Consider the following 15,976-nt stretch of genomic DNA (forward strand, 5'->3'; position numbering starts at 1 on the left):
CATTTCTTCTGGAGCCGCTTTGAGATTTGGAGGGTTGACGAGGTTGAGATCATAGCTACACCCTCGGCGAGTGAAAGGCAAAACCTTGAGCCAATGCATCGGTTGCATTCTCTCCCAAACACAATGAAGACTTCCTGAAATGAAACATGCACGTTGCTCAGCTTGTGCCACGTTGCTCTTTGCAGCCATATGTCGCAGCAGTTGCGGAGATGGTTTCTGCTCCCGACCCAACATGTGCACCTGTCCCACCGGACAAGTCGCCACATCCTGTGGATCCAAATCAGGTGGGGTCATCACGTCTTACCTTGACGCACTCAACTGGGAGCCACAAAAAACACAACTTCGAGATGCTGTACACTCATGGAATCATTTTGAAATACACTTTAACTTATTTAAAAAGTATTTCTTAGATCTCATCTTACCCTGTCAAGAAATCGGAGACTTTTTGTATTACATGAGGTTGAAGAAATGAAACTCCTAGTTCCAATTGGCTGTAAAATCGACACACAAACACAAGACATTGTATCATTAAATGCCGAAATGAAGATATCTACCCCAAAAAAATCATGATCACGACTTTACATTGTTTCTAAATTGACAGTTTTGAGCATCTACGACAATTAGACAATACTTAAATAGGAAGTCAAAAATGTTCTTTCCAATAATGTCAACTGAAAATGACATCACAGTGCCTAAGGGTTCAACGTTTGTCACATGACCAAACCCGGAAAAAACGCTACATCGTGATCCATCGTGACCTGAGCGACTGTGATTTCAAAATGGCCGCGCCCTTAAGATTGATAACAATTGCTGGATTTTGTTGCTTCATTCATATTTCACAAACGTAACATTATTCAGAATGCCGTGCTCGATTTTTTTTTTCACCTGACCAATCACTCGCGTTTATAGATATGTTTTCCTTTTATTGCTCGTCGTTTTTAAGTGTTGTATCGTTCTGTCCGCAGTCCAGCACTGCAACATCCGATGCATGAATGGGGGGACTTGTGCTGAGGACCACTGCCTCTGTCAGAAAGGCTACGTGGGGAACCACTGCGGGCAACGTAAGTATCACGGTTTATTTTGTCCGATTGGGCTTTTTGACAGAAAAACTGAAAACTGGCAACAACGGACAATATGTACTCTTGACTGAATAAAACTTTGCCTTCTAACAAATAGCAACTGGCACAAAATCTCTATTTATTCAAAAATAAACCCTTCAGATTGACCCTCAGGAAGAGACAATAGAATTCTTCACAATTCTATTGTGATTGGAACATTATTTGAACCCTCTGGGAGGTCTTAAATGTTTTATTTTATTGTTGCTCCTCTGCCTCTGTCAACATACACTTGTGTTTGAAATATATTACAGTAACATTTCTATGTTTATATTAACAACACCCTAGTTTACAACTTGGGCCAAAAATAATATCGTCTCTTTTAGTTTTGATGTCATTTTCCTGAAGTGTTGATGAAACTGTCCACCTGTTCAATGTTTCTACTTTTTGCCGTTCTCGGAGAGCTGAGCGGCTAAATTCATAACCGGTGTTGAATGGACTTCCTGCAACACATTAAGACGTTCAATTAAAATTTGATATCATGAGCCCAGGACATTGATTATTAATGATTTATTACTACTATTATTATTCAATTGATTTATTAACAGTAATAAGTATTTGCGTGAACAAGACATATACTAGCGTCAAACTGCGGGATTAGCCGCTGAGTTAGCCATTCAGGATAACTAGCCAAAGCATCAGTCAACACCCTTTTTTTTTTTTTTTACTATTTCACGTTCACAGAGCGAGTTGTATGATTACTATTTTAATGAGCATTCCATGGTGAGCAAAAGTCAACCAAAGTTGTCCTGAAAAATGAATCCTACTGACACAGATGACTGCGTACCGATTAGCAGCGTTAGCATGTTGCTCAAGAATGTGCTGCCATTTGTATGCTTCATGTGTCATTAATGGCTCGTTAAATCACATGAGCACAACTGGAGGTTTGCAGTCACGTCTTCAAGCTTCTCTCCTTGCTCATATGACAACAATTCATCCTTTAAATCAAATTATTTTATTTGTATTCTCGTGTCTAAGTTTTTAATAACCCACCATCTTATCAGTTAACCACTGACCTTTTATGCCGGCCTATTAATGGCTTAGAACACCTCGTAGGACGAGATAATACATTTCCTGTCGACAAAACTTAACCCTCGTCTCTTTTTTTGGACAGCGGTATGTGAAAATGGCTGCCTGAATGGAGGAAGATGCGTGGCTCCCAACCGATGTGTGTGCACCTACGGCTTCACGGGGGCGCAGTGCGAGAAAGGTAATGAAAACTGCTCGTCTTGCCGACATATTTCACAGCCTAAGTGAGAACGGGGTGTTGAATGTTTTTTCTGGAACCGAACACACCTCGTGGTTTCTTTTTGTGCCTCCGAATGTGGTTTGTTGCGCAACCAAAATGTTGACAAGTTGTGCCCAGCGGTGACTATCCATTTCCACGGGGGAATATAACATCTTTGCTCTTCGTTAGCCCAAATGTTCTCAACGTCGTGCGGTTGTGAACGCTCCCGAGTAGACGAGCCTGTTCAACGTCTTGAAGTCAAACGAGTCGCAGCTGACGTGTTCGGGGGCTGTTGCGGTGATGACCCGTCGAGGTCAAAGTGGTGACCTGGCAAAGCTAATATTTGGATTGTCAGCAGCGCTCCTAATTAGTATTGTGCCAGACTTCAGACGCCTCTCCGAGTTGTCCTGGTTTGCTTGAGTGTTTTCTTCAAGCCCGAAACTATTAAGACGCTATCTTCTTGCCGGTTGGGGTAGCAACAGGCCTTATCTGCCGAAACACACTTTGACACACGGGACTTTGCTTTTTGTTCCTTTCCTGTGTGGAAGCTTGGTGATGTTGGACAATGTTTTTATTTCTCAAACGCCGAGGTCTATATGCCCACATTTTTTTATTGTGTGATTATCAACAACTCTTAACTCATTTGCCAAAAGACGCCAAAGATTTTTTTATTTTTTTTACTCGGCTCGTAGTGAATGAGTTAATTAAAAAAAAATTATAAATTGGCTCCAAGAGATTTTTACAATTGCTAATCTTATATAATCAGTCATTGGAAGTGTGTCCTATTTTATAGACTAAACATTAATCCCAATGTGACTTATCCATATTTATATTTCCAATGAGTTAATGTCGTATTTTGTCTTCTCTGAGGTCTCAAGATCTGTTTGTGTTTTGGCTACATTGAAGTCGCTTTCACTGGCATTTCCTTGACGACTGAATAAATGAAGTACACGTGTCCAGTCGATCATGAACACATTTAGCCCGACACAATTTTAATACTTGAAACTGAGCGGCGTCCCATCACAGTTAGATGTTGTCCTGTTGGTGAGCACACAACCACAAACATGTGACCTGACCAGAAGCTGGAGTCAGCGTCGGGAGTTTCTGCTCCTCCTCCGTGAACAAATCGTTTGTCTGCTGACCGGCCAGCCGCAGCACCATGCACGACTTAGTCGGCCAAAAAATGCACTCTGGCTCGTCAATATTTTCTTTGTTGCTCCTAAATGTGATTTAGGCTGGAATGCGGTATGGGCCACAGCTGTCCATAAGGCTGATGATCGCTCACACTCGTTTGGGGGAATCGAGCATTTCCAAGCAATTGCGTTCACTTGGGTTGGTGGTGACAGTTTGAGCTGAAATGAGGCAGCATGCGAAGCAGGCCAAGTCCTTCAATGACTCACTGGATTGCTTCGATCTGTTCCAGTCCAGTGGAAATCTAAGCGAAATGATAACACAGAGATTTGCGTCCATCTTTGTGTGTTTGTTGAAAGTAACTGATGGGCCGGATTTCGGATATCATTTGGCGAACGCACGTGCATCGACTAGCCATAACATTATTCATCTAATGCAGTGCTTCTCAAATAGTGGGACGGGCCCCCCTGAGGTGGGGGGGGGACGCGGTGCGATGCTGAAGGGGGCGAGTGCTTTTTTTCTGCTGTACGACAATAAAGTGTAATTGCACACCCACTCCACTAGTTGGCAGTGGCGCTCTCATTGCCGATTGTGTGCAGCGAGTATTAACACTACGGTGTAGGTTTGTTTTGCAACGAAATGCTATTATTTATAGTTGTGGCGGAGAGTGGGAGGTGAGGTGGGGGCGAAAATTGTTTATTTCTTGCCAGGGGGCGCGAAACAGAAAATAATTGAGAAGCGCTGATCTAATGATCAACAATTCTGCCTTTGCATATATCCAACTAATGTACGTTATCATTTTGAGATCTGTGTTTAATATTTTGACACGAAAACTTGAAAACAGTGCAATTGTACTGTCCTCTCAAAATAATGCAACTCACAATCATTAATATCTCTGCGGGCGACAAGAGTGAGTAAACCCGTGAGTGAAATTCTCCACATTGGGCCCAATCCGCCATTTTCCTTCCCGTGATGTCATGTGAATTGTTGGCGTTACAAGGTCTCAGGTGGGATGGGGGGGGAGCAGGTGTGTGTTAAATTTTGTGTTATCATTCTTGTACCGATCTGTGGAAGTTCAATATGTTCTCTCTGAGGATCTGAAAAAACAATTTTACTCTGCAAGGTGATCTAGGCATGAAGAAGATTGACTTGTGGAGGCGCACACAAATCTCTCGCATCCTCCTGCCCCGTGATGTCATCATCGGCAGATGTTTGCAGTGGCAACCCAAATCCATTTCCAAAACCTTACAGCATCGCTTGAAAACACTGGAAAATATTGGTGGCCACGCAAGCATTTTGACATTCGGCCCAATTTGGACCTTTTCCCTTCAGGGTGGATTCACTTTTGTTGCAAGTGGTTTCGTTTCATTCCTATTCACAATTTATTGGCTCCATGGTGAATTATTTTGAAGGCACAGTTGGTTGTGAATTTACTGTTACACAAACTTTTCACTGGCTACTTTACATGACTGCAACATGTGATTTGTTCAGTCTTTTCCCAAGAACTCAAGATATACCGTACTTTTCGGACTATATCCTGCACTTTTTTGCGTAGTTTGCTACCTTAAACCACAATGCGACACGGGATTGTCGTTAAGGTAAGCTATTTTAAATAAAATAAACAAATCTTTTCTGTCGTTAGTAGATATATTTTGTCCAACCAGAACTCTTTCCGTCCACACAATTCACTGTGATGATGTGAGACGTGTGTGTGCTCGGACTGGGAGAGGCAAAGCACGCTCCGTTCTCGTTAATATCTAAATGCCGCCTATGCAATAAAGCAATTAGCAGCTCGTGCTTGAACTCTTTCCATCTGTAATGCCTGACACACTGGGCTCTGCCACTCGGAATGACTAAACGGCTCATTTGAGCTATACTCTTGAGTTTCCCAACGCTGGGAGTGAAGCTGAGCGTATTTTCAAATGAACCCACGATTAAGGAATGGGAATTTTGGGTGCGACTCTGAGCTTTAGGGTTCTGGTTCTCGGTTTTTGTAAAATACATTTCACCCCAAAATATCTGTATTTTTCTTCTTCTTGATGCAATTTTTGACTTTTGAAAATGCTACTCCAGAGCGATTTATAATCCAAAAATATCCGCACTAGCTCTAAGGATGCGTACCGAATTTTCCAGACTATAAGGCGCACCGGTATATATGCTGCAGAAATTATTTTTGGAGGAAAACAAACAAACATCAAAAAATAAAACGATATACAAGCCACACCAGGCTATAAGCCGCAGTTTTCTATGTTGAAAAAAAAGTGTTGCTTACTGCATGTAGAGAGCGATTTTGTGCTGTGAATGCAACATGAACAGTTTGTTAAAAAAGTGCCTTTAAACACAGCAACAACTTTGCGAATTAAAACAGAACAGACTCAAGAGAAAAAAAAGAGAGATTTATTTCGTGTATTTTCCGAATTATATAGCGCCCCTAGTGGTGAAAGAAAAATCCACAGAAAAGCTGCACCGTTGTATTAGCGGCATGGTTCAAAATCGAGTCAAAATAGTCCGGAAAATACGGTAATTGTATTGACATTGACAAACAGTGGCTTGGAATAGTTGTTCAAAGGTTTTTGTGCGATTTGGACGGAATCCAAGGAAACTTTTGGACCCACTTCCTGCCTGGCAAGGTTGTTGTTGTTGTGCATTCAGTGCACATGTCCTTGGGGACGCCGATATTTCTATTGTGTTCAACATATCTGGACCTGTGCAGATATTTAATGGCTGGCCTTGAGTTTGGAAAAAACTCTTTGCTTCGACATCACATGTACATGTTTACCAAAACAATTGTGAGAGTGTGTGAACAATTTTCCAAATAGTTTGGGAATGATTTTCCGAAAGTAGAGAAGTGAAACAAAGAGAGCGACATTCTTGTGAGTTTTGGTCTGTTTTGAGATCATCGTTGGCGAGACTATAGATGAACGGGCCAGGACTCTGACTTTGTGTGTGTGTGTGTGGGCGTGTGTGTGTGAACACGTGCAAGCACTCCCAGCTGAACAGGCCATGGGTGGATCCCCCTCCCCAGCTGCACACACTTCATGGAGAGAGGGGACAGATGAAATGACACCACCACTTTCCTCCCTCCAACTTTCAGCCTCTCCCTGTTTATCTAAACTCGACACTTACGTTTGACTTTAATTCGCAGCTACACTCTTGTACTTTTTTTTTTTTTTTTAACTGAAAAGGCAGATATGCAAAAATTTTTTTCTCAACTTTCTAGACATGCTAAAACTAACCCCAAGTAGTTATGGGATAATGAAGCTTCAAATTTGCTTCATGAACCAGCTGTTGTATTTTTGGAGTCCTGTAGGTGGCACTGTTGGTTTAAATAAAAGGCTTAAAAAAATGGCAATTCATTGTGCTTTCAGCCCAAGGTTGAACAGAGAGTGCCATCTACAGGAGTCCCAAAATACTACAACTGCTTCATGAAGCAGATTTGAAGCTTCATTTGCCCATGACTAGTGATCGGGGTATTCCAATCGGCGTATACAGCAGGTATTCAGGTTAGAAACGGAGTAAACCAGCGAGATATTCAGAATTTTATTGAATTGAATATATCAGAATTTTTGCCATGTTTCATGTAATGTGTCGCTTCAAAAACTTTGCTTCTGTGTCGGGCCGTGGCGACTTTAAGGGCTGCATTGATTTATGAAGCACAATCGTGTGACCTGTCGATAAAACTGCAATTGCTCTGTAAGAAAAAATGTGTGAATTCAAAATTTCAAGGCAACGAATTACAATTAAAATTTCAAGTTGGGCAATTCAACTAAATATTTTTAGTCAGCAAAGAACATGCTTTCTTTGTTGTGCTAAGATTGTTGCCTCTAAAAAGTTGATCCAACATGAATGACTGTTTTGACGGAAATACCCAAATAAAAAGTAAATTGCATTAAAACGACCCTGACAAGAAAAAAAAAATCATTGAAAAGTCAATTAAGTGAATGGAACCGAATAAATGGAAACCTCTGCTTTGCACACGGGCAACTTAAATCTTTTTATTTTTGTTGTTTTGACCCCATTTTCAAACAATTAATATTTCTTTTCCTCTTGTGGTTGGGAGGAGGCAGAAGTTAAACATGCGTCTGCAATAGCGACCGAGCAAACTCAGGGTGGGAGGAAGGGAGGGAAAAGGAGAGATGACCCAGTTCTGGTTCACACAGTGTTTGCCGTCAGAGGCAGAGACACCGTGGAGGCTTTGGTGCACGTGACGGACTTGGGCCGGGCCTTGGTCCGCACGGAGAACGCACAATGTCCCGTTTGTTTTAAACAACTCCTCTGTCAAAACGTTTTGCGAGCTGTGAAATGTGGAAATCATTTTTTTTAGATTATTCACTGACAAGTTCTCTGCTCACCCCAATCCCTCCAAAGACTTTATTTCCTATCGGTTATTCAGCATCTACTAAGCCTCTCACCTGATAGCGAATAAGATCCATTGAAACTGGAGCTTTGCAAGAAAATGACAAAGATTGATGCGTGTGGATAAATGGAATGAATTTTTCAACACAATTTTTGAGGGGAGGAGAGATAAAGAATGTTTCGCTCCTATTGAATGAACACTCTTTAGCTCTCGTTTTAGCGAGGTGGAAATCACCTACTGGGCTCCATAAACATGTGCTGTCAGACATTCTGCAGTCTTTGGGAATCACTCTTCCCCCAGACTGGCTATTCCTAAAAGTGTAATGATGATGAATAAACCGGAATTTATTCGAGTTCATGAGCATTTTGACTGGTAAATCTTTGGATGTCAAATAGATTGTTTTTTTATCTTCAGCAAAAATAATATAATTTTTGTTTCTCTGCTTCACTGCTCCAAGAATTTTTGATTTGAGTGTTATTATTTCTAAGTATCGCCAGCCACACTACTATGAACTATTAATCATTTTCCAGACTCTATCCATCCATCCACTGTCCAATCCGCTTCGGGCGTGCCGGAGCTTATAACAGCTGAATTTGGGCAGTAGGTGGAGTCCACCCTGAACTGGTTGCCGGTAGTGATGGGTAAATGAAGCTTCAAATGTGCTTCATGAACCAGTTGTAGTATTTTTGGACTCCTGTAGATGGCGCACTCTGTTCAACATTGGGCTGAATTGCCATTTTTTAAAGCCTTTATTTAAAGCAACAGTGCCATCTAGAGGACTCAAAAATACAACAGCTGGTTCAGGAAGCAAATTTGAAGCTTCATTTTCCCATCACTAGTTGCCGGCCAATCGCAGGGCACACAAAGACAAACAACCACTCACGCTCACAATCACACCGAGGGACAAGTTAGAGCAGGGTCCTCAGTCCTGTTCCTCAAGGGCCGGTATCTTACCTGTTTTCCATCTCTCCTTGCTGCAACACACCTCATTCAAATGATCCGCAAGGTCTGCAGGAGCTCGGTAACGATCCTGATCCTGATTGACCATCCCTGATGGAGAGTGTCCAATCAACCTTCCATGCATGTTTTTGGAATGTGGGAGGAAACCAGACTACCCGGAGAAAACCCACACGAGCATGGAGACAACATCCAAAGTCCACACGGGAAGGATTCGAACCCACAACCTCTGCGCTGTGAGGCAGATGCGCTAACCACTCGACAACCGTGCCGCGTCATTTTCAGTTGACAGCACGTGGCAGTCCGAGGCAAAATGGGAAAAAAACGGGTGCATAATTCATATTCCACAAACACAATATTGTGTTTCGACAAGCGGGGTCACATGCAGGAAAATATATGAATCCAAATCATTTATGTTTTTGCCATGACATTGTTTCAGGACTGGTACTGCAGTAAAATTTTGGTTTCGTGACAACATTGATGGAAATTGACCAGAAATATTGCAACCAAAGAATCAATCTGTGAATGAATGAATCAACCAATCGAGCGCTCCGATGAAAAAAGCTTGCCGTGCACGACGGCTGATTCCCAGTGGCAGACGTCTTCCACTTGCATGATTGTTTTCTCTCATCGTCCACAGTTTGCACTCACTCTCGTTTGGCCTTCCTTCACAGACTATCGGACCGGTCCGTGCTTCGCCTCAGTGAACAAACAGATGTGTCAAGGCCAGCTCACTGGTATCGTGTGCACAAAGACTTTGTGCTGTGCCACAGTGGGACGGGCATGGGGTCACCCGTGTGAAATGTGCCCAGCCCAGCCTCACCCCTGCCGGAGAGGCTTCATCCCAAACCACCGCACGGGCGCATGCCAAGGTAAAGTCTGTGCCGAAATCTCTCTTTCTGTGTTGCTGCTTTGTTTCGGCTTTGAAGGAAAAGTTCCGCTCCACTCTTGCCTGACGTTGCTACGGTATCTTATTACCCTTCTCGTCTGCCTTCACCCCTCATCGCTATGCACCGGAGGATTAGTTCTAATTGGGTTAAATTGGGGTGGGTGGCCATGCCTCCCACATGTGTATGGAATGCCCGCCGTCCCCCGCTGTGCCGAGACTGTCAGAGTCAGTAACACGGGTCAGTGGCGGTGCCATGTGGGAGAGCTCATTTCTGGAAAGGCGTCCCTTGGCCCGGTTGCGTTCTCCAGACCCAACAACATCGCAACCTCCGCAGGAGATGAGCGCCCGAGCCAGGACCCGAGGCAACTTGGAGTCCGCTCGGGCGGCATCAGGTCACAAACTCCTGAAGGGTTTCACCTTGAAGCCTGCGATGAAGTCGGTCAAATCAGAACAGATACACAATATCTAATAATAATTGAAAGAAATGCGTACAAATAATCCATTAACGTTCATTGTGAAAAATCTCAGAAGAATGCAAAAAAAAAAAAAAAGAAGCACAATGCCAAGAGGCCCAGTGTAGTGACGGGTAAACGAAGCTTCAAATCTGCTTCATGAAGCAGTTGTAGTATTTTTGGACTCCACTAGATGGCACTCTCTGTTCAACATTGGACTGAAAACACAATGAATTGCCATTTTTGAAAATAACAGCGCCATCTAGAGGAGTAAAAAATACAGCAGCTGGTTCATGAAGCACATTCGAAGCGTCATTTTCCCGTCACTAGCCCAGTGTCTCTGTGTCTGCCGTTTCCTTAACCGACTTGGCTTCGGTGTGCGTTCTCCCTCTGGGAAACATTCTTCTCTCGTGTTTTTTCTTTGTTTCCTTTGTCAGTCTGAACCCGACTGAATCTACCTGCTCTCGCATTTTTGAATGTGTGTCCCGTTTCGTTTTCAATCTCAACAGGAATCCGTGGATCTGGAGTGTGTGAATGATGTGTTCATGCGACAATGATAAAAATATGTTGTGTTTTTCCAGATGTGGATGAATGCCAGGCAATCCCCGGCCTCTGTCAGGGTGGAAACTGTATCAATACAGTGGGATCGTTTGAATGTAAATGTCCAGCTGGGCACAAATTCAATGAGATCTCACAGAAATGTGAAGGTAAGAAGTGAAATCGAACGACCGATAATGACTTGAGTTCAAATTTTAATGAACAACTTGAAATTCTTGTATTTGTCAAGTTGCGGTTAAGTTTATGCCAGGCGTGGTCAACTGATTATTGCTTTGTGAGCCATGACCACACATGCGTGTTTGTCTTTGACAAGCCTTGAATGGAAAAAAAAAATCATCCTCTCTTGCAGTTCTTTGCTCAAACGGTGCTTTTTGCATGTCAAAAAGGGCTTTTTTTTTTTCTCGTTTTTTGTATAACCAGCACGGCAAAACTCTTTTGGTCACTTTACATCTCCTCAACTAAGACCAGTAGTGTGACAGTAAAAAAAAAGAAAAATGTGATCATAAAGACACGAATATAACAAATTCCAGACCAGCTTGAACTCCAGATGGCAATCGAGGGAAACACATTGAGCAGTTTGTGGTTTTCTTACCAACGGCTAAAATACAGTATGCGTGATTTTTATGGCTGAAAATAATTGCTGGAAAACGTCTGGCCAGTGTAGAATATGTTTGAAATAGTTTGGTGTCACAATCTAGTGTGACTGGTGATGTGCAAAAAAGAGAAGCAGCAAAAAAAAAAAAGCATTAATGTCCTGACGACGTGCCAGATTTTGTCACGCATTCAAGTTTCCATTTGAATCTCTTTCATCGGAGGTTCTGATTATTTTCTAGTTTAGAAGTGTTACAAACAAACAGAAAATGATTCGGAGGAAAAGAAAATCATTCGTGCTCTCTGCTTAGATCTGGATGAGTGTGCCAACATTCCGGGTGTCTGTGGAGTTGGCGAATGTTCAAACTCTGCCGGCAGCTACTTATGCAAATGCCCGCAGGGATACTACGTCTCGGTGGATGGCTCCAGGTGCATCGGTGAGTCCATTTGGCAACCCGAGCGGCTATTAACCTTGCACTTAGGCACAGGCTTTTTTATTTTTTTTTTTCTGACTGAACCTGATGTGTCATGAGTAAAACAGCTTGAGGGAATCATTTGGTCTCCATGAAATCTCTCGTTCTTCTGTTTTTGCCTGCAAAAGAAAAGTTGGTTCACACTTCCAGCTGGTAAAATTTAGGTCAACTGTTGGTTTCTCGTTCCTCAACAATGAGCTGCCTTCTAAGTATTGAGGCGCACCCAACAATTAATGAGTCAACATTAAATCAATCTTAATTTTTCATCTACCCAAAGCATTGTGCTTTTAACTCTGCTGGGAAAGTTTGGGGAAATACGCCTCATTTTATTTAATTTTACTTTCATGTGCCCAAGTGCGTTTTCAAGTCTTCTCAGTTGAGTGGAACCTTTTTTGAGTGCTAATGCAGCTGCAAGAGGTGACCGACTTTTAAAATTCATTTGCGTTTTTTTTTTTTTTTTTCTCCATGCACTGCATATTTTCTTCTAGATAGCAGGAACAATTTGTTTTTTGACAGATGAACAGCGGGAAATAAAATATATAGTTGTATTTAAAGAGGTGCGCACATAGTACACATTGTAGTTGACATATTCCCGACGAGTGAGTTTGAATTCGGGCTCTGCGCTCTTGTGTGGAATGTTCCCTGCGTATTTTCTCATTCCTCTCGCGTTCCTAAAAATTCTCGTGAAGGAATAAATTGTCATTCGGAGTTAATGTGAGTGTGAATGCTTGTTTGACGATATGATGTGGAGCAGTGATTCTCCAAGTGTAATACCGTTACTTGAAGTGGTACGCAGGCTTGAAAAAAAAAATCACTGAAGGAAATATGAATAGAATACATTAAAATGACTATCAAAGGGAATTATTACTGGAATTAATAAGAATATCTTATCAACCGATTCTAAGCAAATGAATGGAGTACAGTTCGGTTATATTTAACTTTTTTTGCATTTAATGCTTCAAAATGGTTTGTTTTTAAGTATTAATTTAAGTACAGTTTATATTTAATTTTTATACACACACATATATATAAATATATATATACATTGATATGATTCCTATGTTTGCTTGGAGGAACAAGCACATGTTTCTGAGTCGAACCTCACCACATGAAAACTCTGTTGGGTCTGGGTGTGAAAGAAAAAAAAAAAGATATATTTGTGTTCACTAGAAATTTAGTGTTAGTCATGCAGATCTCCAGTGCCAGGAACTGTTGACAGTGGACTCCATCTCGCCAATGACGGAAAAAGTGAATCATTTTTTTTTGTGTGCCTGTTTCCTCACCCTGCTGACGACACATGGCGTGTCGCATCGCACTCATTGATTTTGTGCCATGTGGTTTCCCACAGATGCTCGTGGAGGTTTCTGTTTCGCCAGCCTTCTGAATGGGCGCTGTGCCAACCAAAATTCACAGCTGTTGACCAAAATGCAGTGCTGCTGTGATAGCGGGCGATGCTGGTCCGACGGCTCCACGCCGGAAATGTGTCCCATTCGCGGAGCAGGTTGGCTTCATCACAAAAAAAAAAAAGAAAAGATCCCTTTCATGTGCTGTCATGTTTCAATACGAACACTGATGTCTTTTCATCTCACTGTAGAAGAGTACCACAAACTGTGCCTCCAGTTCCCCGATATTAACGGTGGCGGAAATGTACCTGGACATGGACCGTTGAGTCCTGACATCCAAGGCGTCTACCCACAAATTCCGGGTCGTCCTCCTGGCCAGGGCCCAGGACCAGGACCAGGTTGGACGCCGGGTCACTATCCGGATCGAACCCCGGGTCGAACACCAGGTCAAGGCGAGTTTCCAGGACAGCTACCATTACAGCCTCCTCCAGGTACGCTGCTCGACACGGCCGTATTTTCCGGACTATAAGGCGCACCCGCATATAAACCGCAGCAACTCTAAGGAAAAAAAAAAAAACGCGGCAGACTATAAGTCGCAGCTTTCTATGTCGAAAAACTGAACTATAGAGCGCCCCCTACCGGTGAAAGAAAGATCCACAGAAAAGCCGCACTGTTGTATTAGCCGCATAGTTCAAAATCTAGGAAAAAAGTAGCGGCTTATCGTCCGGCAAAAACGGTAATAACTTGACCTGATCATCATAATCGGCCGACGCCATCAAACGAGCCATTGAGAAGGAATGAGCACTTCATGATAAGTTCATGCCTCTTTCCGTTCAGGTCCAGTCATCATCCAAACCCAGAACATCACCAACATTTGCCAGGCCTATCGTAACCTCTGCCCAAATGGCCGATGTATCCCCCTGCCGGGCGTTAATTACCGCTGTGAGTGCAACATGGGCTTCACGTTGGACGGGAGAAACGTGTGTGTCGGTAAGTCACTGCGCGATTCAGATAGTGCGTCGTTTCTTCTGCTCAAGAGAAGAAACGTTACGATGACACGGATGTTTACACTGCAGATGAGGATGAATGTGAGAGAAGCCCTTGTGTCCACGGAGAGTGCGTGAACACGCCCGGGTCCTACATGTGTCGATGTCCAGCGGGATTCCAGTCGACAGCAACCAAAACCAAGTGCAGAGGTGACTGACACACATGTGATGCTGAGGGGGGGCGCGTGTGACCCTGGGGGGCATGCTTTTTCCCCCCGCCGTACTACAATAAAGTGTAATTGCACATCCACTCCAGTAGGTGGCAGTGGCGCTCTCATTGCCCATTTAGCGCAGCGAGTATTAACTCGACGGTGTCGTTTTGTTTTGCAACGAAAATGCTGTTATTTAGAGTTGCGGCGGAGAGTGGGTGGTGCGGTGGCGGCACAAATTGTTTATTTCTTGCTAGGGGGCGTAACAGAAAATAATTGAGAAGCACTGAAATGCTCCCACTTACTACTCTCACACCAACTCTTGACACGTTCTCACTCTCTTCTGAAAGAATCTCACATTCTACTGTCATCCACGAGTGACTCCTGAAACTCTCGCAAACACACAATTGAAAGTTTATTCAGGATTGTTTAGAAACTTATTTCTATATGATGTGTAAAGGGATCGCAATGGTGCTTCTGATCAATGTCAGTTGGGTGTGAGAGGTATTCCTGAATTATTTTCCAGATGGGACGGACCTCACACACTTGTGTACACAAACACAGACCCAAACGCACACACACACACACACACACACACCTTCGACTGCAGTGTATGTGATGGCCGCCCTTTTTTTTTTCCAGACCTGGACGAGTGTGTGGCCAACGGTCGTATCTGCAACAACGGTCGCTGCGTGAACACAGAGGGCAGCTTCCACTGTGTTTGCAACGCTGGCTTTGAGATCTCGACTGATGGCAAAAACTGTCAAGGTCAGTCAACACATCTGCATTTATGCAAAACAAGTGTTTGGAAAATCATTTTTTTTGGGGGGGGGGCTGAAGTCTGTTTCTCTTTCTGTCAGTGCGCTAAGAGACATCAGCTATCGCTGTTTTAAGACAATTATATAGCTTCATGAAATGTGTCTCTATTTTGACTCATTAACTCCTGAATATTATATTTAATGCCATGTTCAACATTTTTCCAAATTTACAATATTTCCTAAGCAGCAGCTTTTTTAATCCTTTTTTTTTCAACTCCAAGAAAATAATCTTCTTCACATAACTAAAATAACACTGAATAACACCTTCCACAAAATTGTCGCTGCTCAAGTGAAGTTGTCTGTTAAAGACTTTTTGTATTTAATGCCTCATGTTTGAGCCACTGTTAACTGTCAACCTGTTTGTGATTGTCGCCAGATCAAGACGAGTGTCTCAGCCGAAACATGTGTCTCAACGGGCTGTGCATCAACGAGGACGGCAGCTTCAAATGCATCTGCAAACCCGGCTACCTTCTCGATACCAGCGGTCGCATGTGTGTTGGTGAGTTTGTCACATCCATTTATGTTCACTCATCCATACTAATCCTTACCTCACTTTGGCCAGGGTGTCACTGGAGTATTTGGCTTTATTCCGGTAAACTTGGAGGGTGGCCACATGCTTGCTATGTTAGTATTTCTCTTTCGAGTGTCCTAAGGGAAAAAAAAAAAAAAAGAAATCCCCTAAAAATCCTTGCAAAAATCCCGAAGCATCCTGGCAGGATCCCAGCTGGACATGTGGCTGCTCTGACGTTCCTAAGCAGCCAGCCCTTCCTAAATATGCTCATGTTCAAGGAAAGGAACTTGTCAAGAAAGTAGCATAAGATGAAGGAGAAGCAGCGTTTCCAATCACAAGCCAGATAGACAGCCAGGCA

The 15,976-nt window shown here is 43.0% G+C and overlaps 1 protein-coding gene across 1 annotated transcript in view; it reads left to right on the forward strand.

The window, feature by feature from the left end:
- The window catches only part of fbn1 (fibrillin 1), a 59,621-nt gene that overhangs the window by 5,262 nt on the left and 38,383 nt on the right, over positions 1–15,976 (forward strand). The window contains exons 4-15 of the mRNA XM_088295713.1: positions 186–284; positions 966–1,061; positions 2,230–2,325; positions 9,463–9,660; positions 10,711–10,836; positions 11,590–11,715; positions 13,100–13,252; positions 13,346–13,585; positions 13,932–14,084; positions 14,171–14,290; positions 14,932–15,057; positions 15,484–15,606. Coding sequence (XP_088151839.1) covers positions 186–284; positions 966–1,061; positions 2,230–2,325; positions 9,463–9,660; positions 10,711–10,836; positions 11,590–11,715; positions 13,100–13,252; positions 13,346–13,585; positions 13,932–14,084; positions 14,171–14,290; positions 14,932–15,057; positions 15,484–15,606 — 1,656 coding nt within the window. The remainder of the gene's footprint in view (positions 1–185; positions 285–965; positions 1,062–2,229; positions 2,326–9,462; positions 9,661–10,710; positions 10,837–11,589; positions 11,716–13,099; positions 13,253–13,345; positions 13,586–13,931; positions 14,085–14,170; positions 14,291–14,931; positions 15,058–15,483; positions 15,607–15,976) is intronic.

This window comes from Idiotropiscis lumnitzeri, chromosome 5 (assembly GCF_059441095.1).
Source record: "Idiotropiscis lumnitzeri isolate Australia: NSW breed Sydney's pygmy pipehorse chromosome 5, RoL_Ilum_1.0, whole genome shotgun sequence".
Classification (NCBI taxonomy): domain Eukaryota; kingdom Metazoa; phylum Chordata; class Actinopteri; order Syngnathiformes; family Syngnathidae; genus Idiotropiscis; species Idiotropiscis lumnitzeri.